Source organism: Atta colombica, unplaced genomic scaffold (assembly GCF_001594045.1).
Source record: "Atta colombica isolate Treedump-2 unplaced genomic scaffold, Acol1.0 scaffold121, whole genome shotgun sequence".
Classification (NCBI taxonomy): domain Eukaryota; kingdom Metazoa; phylum Arthropoda; class Insecta; order Hymenoptera; family Formicidae; genus Atta; species Atta colombica.
In genome coordinates this window covers 1,275,420-1,283,971 of record NW_017259208.1, presented here as the reverse complement: position 1 = coordinate 1,283,971, position 8,552 = coordinate 1,275,420, and the positions used below count along the sequence as shown (strand labels likewise).

The window sequence follows — 8,552 nt, the reverse complement described above, 5'->3', positions numbered from 1 at the left end:
GGTGGTTCGCGCCCGTCGACTCTGTGGTTGGCTCGCATGAAAACTTGCATGAGTCGATTACTCGATGCATCATGCTGGAAACATGCTCGTCCGTTGACTGCAATGGAGTTTGTAGTAACAGAATTGTCCCCATTTTCACGTATATGTACGTGTTGGTTACATACGTTACGCGCGGGGATTTACTTTCGCATATGAAAAATTGTCATTTATCCATTGAAATAATGTATCTTTTTTCATGTAATTTTATCGTAGTCGAGAAAAATTGAGAAAAGCTTCTTGTACTAGCACATCTCGATAAGAGAATAGAAAGAATCCTTAATATTTCTCTATAAATCGCCTGTTTTTTCGGTACTTCAACAAAGAGAATTTTATTTAAATTTTTGAACACATAAATATTCATTAAACAGCAAACTTTTCTTTTTATGCTTCGTTATACTTTTTTTTAGATATAGAGATCATAAGAGATTTATTATTAAATCGAGGAGATAAAGATACATTGGCCGGTGTGTTTCTTCTCGACTTAATCAAAATTGTTCATCATTTTCGGATGCCAGTCTGTGGCATCCGAATCTGATGAACTTACGTTAATTTACACGAGATTACGTGTAAATTTTATCACCGATCAACATATACAGTATGTATATATAAAGTGTGTACGTATGCGTGGCATACACGCTTGCACGCGCGCATTCCATCTTTCATCAGCGTAACATTTTCAACTTACGTCGTCGGAACATCATATTCTCCCTCTCCCTTCTACGGCAGCTCCATCCACCCCCTCCGGCGTCTTGTGGACGCGTGGCGACGACGGCGGCGGGAGAACACGGCTGTCCACGGATGGGTAGCGTCGCGACGCCCCGCGGGGTCACCCCAACCCGGAAGCTCCGCCCCTGTGGAAGTCGGGCCGCCAACCGGCGTATCCAGCGTACGAGACACGGTAGGAGGAGCCACCGTGTCGTCGTCGTTGGCGCCAGGTAAACGGCGATCCTCTGGGCTCGACTATGGCATTCAGCCGTTTAGTATCGCGCCGACTCTCGAGTAAATATCTTCTTATTCCTTTTTTTTTCCGAAGTCCTTTTCTCTCTCTTTCGCTGGTTCCTCGACTGCGCTCGCTTTCGTTCCCAATTCGAAACGAATGTGGGTCTCGCGAGCGAGGCGTCGATCGCCCACGATCGATCATTCTTAAAGTGAAGGTCATTTAATTTTCGCGTCAGTCCGGTTTTATTTTGCCTTTTGATGCTCGGGGGTGCGGGGAGGACACAGATGGAGACGAAAACAGAGCCGCTAACGCCACCGCAAACACCGCCGACGATCGACAGATCGATGCATCAGCATCAACAGCAACATCCACAGCAACATCAGCAGCAACAACAACATGTAGTTTTTTCAACCTCGAAATGGGCCAAATCAAATTTTCTCAACGGCAGATATATCCAGCAGCACCATCCGCAACATCTTCAGCCAACGCACAGTGCTAGCAACTATCAGACCACTCTTATCAGTAACTGGTTGAAAGACGCAGCCCTATTAACGTTTAGGGGTTGTTGCCCCCAACGCCCTTATCTATACTATCAGAGTCATCCGGGCACCATGTTTCCGGTACCGCCGCCACCGCAGCCTCCGTCGTTTCTCGCTCGAAGATCAACGGGTCAAAGGCCTAAAAAACAATTCATATGCAAGTTCTGCAATCGACAGTTCACGAAGAGCTACAACCTGCTAATTCACGAAAGGACGCACACCGACGAGCGACCATACTCGTGCGACATATGTGGGAAGGCTTTTCGCAGGCAGGATCATTTGAGGGATCATCGGTAAGTATTCACTTTTAAAATAGATGCTTCTATTTCGATAATGATAAAATACGTTATATGTTTACATGGCACAAAGTTATATCGTTTATGATACGAAATAAAAGTTGCAGAATAATTTAATAAAAGGAAGATAATAACAAAAAAAAACGGCGTGATTTTAATATGTTAATGGTATAATTGATAACTTATTAAATTTTGTGATAATAATGCTGCAACAGTGAACTTGGATAAATTTGAATCTTAATTTAACTGATTTTTCCATAACTAATTGAATTAAAAGTAAGTAAAATTATATCGAAGTATATAAGTACAAAATTTTTAAATAAGAATACGTCAAGTTAAAATAATGCAAAGTTAATGAACTTGTCACAATAATGTATTAATAATGCAATTAATGGATACACTGAAGAAATAAATGTCGTTTATTGTTCAAAAGAGAATTTTCAAAGTTCTTTGAGAACATCCATGAAGAATTAAACTTAAAAGTTTTTTCTTTGAATGTTTCCGGTAATTTGCTGTTCGTCTATTCTATACATCTGAAACGTCTATTCTTTAATTTTTTGTACATATTATCCTTGACGTGTTAAATATATTGTTTGTGAAAAGTTTTTATGATCTTTTTTGCGACCTTCAAAAAGTATTAGGAGACACGGTAGTATCTCGATACCAGTTTACATGATGTTAGATGAAGCACTATACAAAACGAATTTTATGATATTTTTGGCTAATTCTACAATATGCTCTTTGTTTCCTATTTCTTGCTATTTGTCTCTGTTTGTCTCTTGCCTTTTTAATCAACAAGAGACAAACAGCAAAAAATAGAAAACAAAAAATACATTGTAGAATTAGCCTTATTGATGAAAAAATATTGGTGATTGAATCAATAAACATTGATGATTGCTATATATTTAATTTAATTCTATATTTTTTAGAATATAGATATGAAAATTCTTGTAGAAAATAAATTTTGAGGAGTTAATTCCTTTTAAATAAACTATTTAATACTTTTATAAAATTTTTCTAAGGAAGATTTCCGTTTCCATTTACATTGATATTGTTAGTTAATAGATAGTTTTTGTAATATTATGTATCCAGATACGGTAAACGTTAAAGTCACATTATTTAGTGAAAAGACAAACTGTGCAGTTTCAACTTTCCACTAAATAACGTAACTTTAGTGTTTATCACATTATATTTTTATACACATTATATTTTTATATTGCAAAACTTCTCTAATAATCTGGAAATATTTTTTTTATCGTAATCGTTATCCCTGTAATGTCAGCGTAAAACTTTATTAATTCGTTTATTTAGACTGGTATAATTTTTAGTTTATTCATTTCACCATCTAGCTGTTACAGTAGATCGAATAATTTTTTATAAAACGAGTATTCTCATCGCTCGCGGCTCATTTATCGATTAATAGTATTATTGTCATCATATCATGTAGTATCGGAATATTTTTTATAAAAACATCACGTGTATATAGATATTATAATATTACATTTTAGTATTAAATATATTGTTAGGAAAATCTATTTTGAACAAAACTCTTCAAATGCTTCTTAAATTTCTGACCATACATATATATATGGATGTTCTCAGTATGATTACGCAGGAATGCAAAACAAAGTCAAGAGATCAACACACGTCATTTATTGTAAGCAACAATTGATGCTTACAAAATCGTCGTAGTAATTTATCATAGTAACTCATCATTGTATATCACCATAGTATATAAACTTTCATTAATGAAAATTACTATAATTTCGGTGATTTTGCAATTAATTGTATGTAAAATTTTCGTAAAAATTTTAAACACAATTTTTTTACATAAACAATTTTATTTTTGTTCCGCTTGTAAGGATTAAAAATATCGATATCAGCCATATAAGTTATCGTTATCAATGCTTGCTATCATCCGCATTCCTGTAAAAACAAGAAATATCAATTTATTTCTATCATCAACTTATTGTTGATGATGAAAGCTAAATACAATTATACATCGGTTAGAAGGAGAAAAAAAGTTAAGTTTTATCGAAAATAAAGTAAAAATTATCAAACATGAAAGAAATCAATTTACAAAATAGAAAAAATTATTGTGATATTCATAAAATTATTTTTTATCAGACTATGTGCCGCAGAATACAAACTAACAATAACATTACATTAATATTATAATTTTCTCTTCAATAATATAATATAATACAATTGTATAACAGTCACATTATTGGATATTATATTGTTGATGTATTGTTATTGTTAGTTTCTGCAGGATATGGATGTATAAATTCATTAATGGAAAACTAGATAATAAAAAAAAGAGATTGCTGGCTCGGCAATCAAGGCTGACGAATTTTTTTACATTTTAGATATATACACAGCAAGGAGAAACCGTTCAAATGCAACGAGTGCGGCAAAGGGTTTTGCCAAAGTAGGACTCTGGCAGTTCATAAAGTCATGCATATGGAGGAGTCACCACACAAGTGCACGGTATGCGGTCGGAGCTTCAATCAGAGGAGCAACCTGAAGACACATCTTCTTACGCATGCGGATGTTCCGCAGGACCTCAGGATCGAGACTTCGGTAGCATCGGACTCGAGGATCATGTCATCAGAGGTTAGACAAATAGCAGAGCGGGTGAGCGGTCTCCTACCAATGCCGAAGAGCACGCACAAGCTCGGCTTCACTATAGAGGATATTATGAGACGTTAGAAACTATAATTCCTTTTAATTTTAATCTGCGTGCATTTCATTTTTGCGTTTGTATTATATTTTCTTGTTTTTGCTTTGTATTATATTTTCTCGTTTTCTACGCATTATAAGGTCTACGGAGTAAGTTATCCCATATTATTATTATTAATATTACACACATTATTATATACTTTAGTTATATATTTTCATTTGTGCGCTCTAGCATCAACTGGATTGGCTTCAAAAGTGCTGAGAAAAATTGCCGATAATAATTTTTAATTTTTAATATGAATGCCACTGATTCAATGGCCAAATTTAGTTGCAACTTAGCTGTATTTTCTATTGATGCTCCCCGCCTCTCCTCTCCCCCTATACCACTCGCATTTTTAACGAGATGTTACTAAGATATGCGACATTCTGCCTCAAAAACGTATAATAAATATGAGATTTGTTTGCATTGTTTGAAAGCCCCAATGTCTGTAGAATGAGATAAATGTAAGTATATTGAAAAGAAGGAAAGCGAAAATGTTGAAAGCAAAAAGTGCAAGCAACGCAAACAAATCTATGATCGTAACTTTCAAATGTCAAGTTATGACAGGTTGAAATTTTCCTTTTAAATAAATATTAATAAATTAAAAAATTAAATTTTGTTATTATTAAATATATACATTTTTATGAAAATTTGTAATAATTATATTTTACTTAAAATTTATAAAATCATATATTTGTAATTATTCTATAAATTTTAAATAAAATATAATTATTAAATAAAATATAATTATTATTATTACATTTACTATGATTATTTCTGAGGCAGAATATCAGGTCTTTTTTAGGTGCATGTTAAACGCGAACAGTATGGGGAAGAAGGCATCAAAACTGCTTCGAAGGTTACAACTAAATCAGTCTATTGTTTTATATATTCATATATATAATTACACGAAACAATCGCTAATTTATATTTCAATATTATAAGAAAGCAAAAGATCGATTAAATTTTAATTAATTTCAATTGAAGTTTATGGATCTTTTTGCTTATTGTTAGTTCTGGAAACATAACAATTGAATAACTATTTTATATTATTTTTGATTCCTTAGATTTCTATTAGTTATAGTTTATTTTTTCACGCGCATTCTTTCTTTTTTCTTTCCTCTAGTAAATTCGAGATACATACATAAATCTCATTTGTATGCTAGATCAGCATTCTAAAGACTCTGAAATTAATTCAAAATGAAAGAGACGCAATAGCAATATGACACTGTATTTATAAAGAGTAAAATTACAACTTTGAACTTTAAACGAACGCAAATTATAATGAAATAGTTACTATTGACGTTAGTAATGACATAAAACTAGCAAGGATAGGCTTGAGGTTTTATGCAATAGCCCAATGGTATTTTAAATAGAGACGTTAGAGACGATAGACTGCTATCAAGTACAATGAAAAGATATTAATTTGATATAATTTGTATTTGCGCTTAAAAATCTATTATGTCTAGTCAGGAAGTTAAAATTTTTCGAAAATTATCTTTCTCTCACATCTCACTGTCTGTCATATTTTCCTACAGAGTAAATTATATAAACAAGATTATTTCAAGAGAATCGTTGTTAATATGTATTAATATAAATTTTCTATCTTAACACATGCACGGAGAAAACAGGTTTGTTAAAGTATCTAAAAATAAACTAACTATTGATATGAAAATAATTTTGTTGGACTATTAAAATAATTATAGGACGTTCAATTATAATGAGCAATATTGTAAGAAATTTGACATTCTAGCAACCTTTTGAGCGTCCTATTTAATTTTAATGGTCCAACAAAATTATTTTTAGATCTATATTTAGCTAAATTTTTAAATACTTCAGCAAAATCGGTTTCTTTCGTGTACAGAAGAGATATTTTATTTTATTATATGCACGCAGATTTTCATGTATATTCTTCCCTTTGTAAATATGATTTGAAAAATGTTTATATTATATCGTAGAAACGTATGATTAATATTATTAATATGATCATATTTATATTATATTTTAAATGTATAGTTAATAATATTTATATTATAGATACATAATTGATTATATATATCTTATATATTTATATCAAATATTTACGCTATTACGTTTAGGAATAATTCCTGTGAATATTCAGCGAATCTTTTGATTTTTATAAGAATTGTGTATGCGTTTACATGAGCAATGTCCCACGAATATCTTAAATCCTTTATGAAAGCGCGATAAAATATCGACAAAAAATTGCATTATGATGAGATTTTTATCATAAAATAACAAATGTTTGTAATGTTTGTGACAAATGGGACAGCCTGTATATGTCTATTTATAGAAATATGTTATATATTATTAGATGCTGTATACTTCCAGTTCACACAAAAACAGTATTCGCTGCACGTCGAGTCAAACTTTTATCGCGTAATTACAATTTTTTTTTTTACTCTTTAATTTACAACGGTGGTATACCCATTTCCATTAGATATCGGTACCATTCAGAATTCGCGTAGATTAAAATGGTACAATTTGAAACATGATATAATTCGAAATAAAATAAAATTTGAATCCAATTTTCAAGATTCAAAGTTTGATAAACCCTTTCATTGTGTGAAGGGTACTGAAATAATGGTACAAACAATAGTACAAAAAATCAAACTTGAACTTCAAAAAATTAAATTCTTAACTTGTTTAGAATTACATCATGTTCGAAATTGTATCATCTTATCATATACGATCATTGTCAGTCCAGGAATACTCCCGATCTCCGATGTTTGTCAACATAATTTATTCTCGTCGTGTATCAGAAAAAAATCTGAGGTCTTCAACGACTTGCTAAGCGTCGCACGAAATCTTGATTAAGAGCCATAAAGTGAGTGGATGAGAATGAGGTCGTTTGGGGATAAACATAATGTGTTTATAAATCGATATTTATTAAATCGTAATTTACGTATCTATTTTATAAAATTCCATAAATAATTCGTGTTATATACATATAACTATTGGATGCATGATAATGTCACATCGTGACATTAGAAACAGAGAACACGAGTGAGAGATTTAATAGTGCGTAAATTGCAATTGTGCCACACGATTAGAGTGTCCGTTCTTAAAAGATTTTATCGGATTTAAAAAGCATACGGTATCCAATTCCTAAAATGCACTCTCGATTCGGTCACGAGGTGTCGAGATAATTAATTGTTGCTCGACGAGACAACGATCTGTGTCGAGAGGATGCGACGTTACCGTGCCTGTCGTGTATATCGACGGTGTTAATCGAGTCTCTCCGGTCGTTAGATATCTCCGTTTCCCGTAAAATTAGAAATTTAGATCAGATAAGAGTAGGAGGAGGGAGTAGGAGAACATTTCCTGGCCAGTTAGCCCGATTAGCCGCCACCTTTCCCTTCGATGCCACTGGCGACCCGCGAACGGTCCCACAGATTTCTTTTTCTTTTAATCTAGGAAAAGATATATATAGTATCTGTAGACCACCCATGTCTTTTACGTACAGGGTGTATACAAAATTTTCACAATTTTTCTTTCGTTCGATCAATATCGAACAATTTATATATAAGGTCAGTTTTCGAGGTCAGTTTTCTCTCGACGTATTTAATTAGGAAACTTTGAAAGATAAGTAGTCTCAATATTGAATAATTAATTTTTTATAAAAATTTTTTATAGATATTGATATTCAACTAATTATATTAAAAAATTTTAACAGCGTTTCAAAATTAAAACATTTCTCAGCAAACAATAATGTATCTCGATTAATTCCTATTCAATAATATAATCGTACATAACATATGAATTGTATGTAACAGTCATATTGTTGAATAAAAAATTATAACTAATAGTTATGCTACTGTTATCGAAAGTTAAAAACATGAGATCAATAATATTTAATGTTCAATTAAATTTCTAGCTAAAATATCGAATTAAATTTATTAATAAATTTATAATTATAAGAATTAAGATACTTAATACACCCTGTATGTTTAGATTCTTTCTTTCTGAATTTCATTTAACGCGCGTGTTTCCCA

At 32.0% G+C, this 8,552-nt stretch overlaps 1 protein-coding gene across 1 annotated transcript; it reads left to right on the top strand.

The window, feature by feature from the left end:
* Window positions 1-1,236: 1,236 nt before the first annotated feature.
* LOC108694634 (protein odd-skipped) lies at window positions 1,237-4,526 on the top strand. Its single transcript, XM_018204235.1, has 2 exons — window positions 1,237-1,811; window positions 4,184-4,526. The coding sequence occupies exons 1-2, from the start codon at window positions 1,237-1,239 to the stop codon at window positions 4,524-4,526; spliced, it is 918 nt and encodes a 305-aa protein (XP_018059724.1).
* The last annotated feature ends 4,026 nt before the right edge of the window (window positions 4,527-8,552 follow it).

Excerpts from the sequence above, each read along its gene's own strand:
- LOC108694634 (XM_018204235.1), top strand. The coding sequence starts at position 1,237 with ATGCTCGGGGGTGCGGGGAGGACACAGATGGAGACGAAAACAGAGCCG. Across the intron at positions 1,812-4,183 it reads GATCATTTGAGGGATCATCG|ATATATACACAGCAAGGAGA; the intron begins GTAAGTATTCAC and ends TTTACATTTTAG.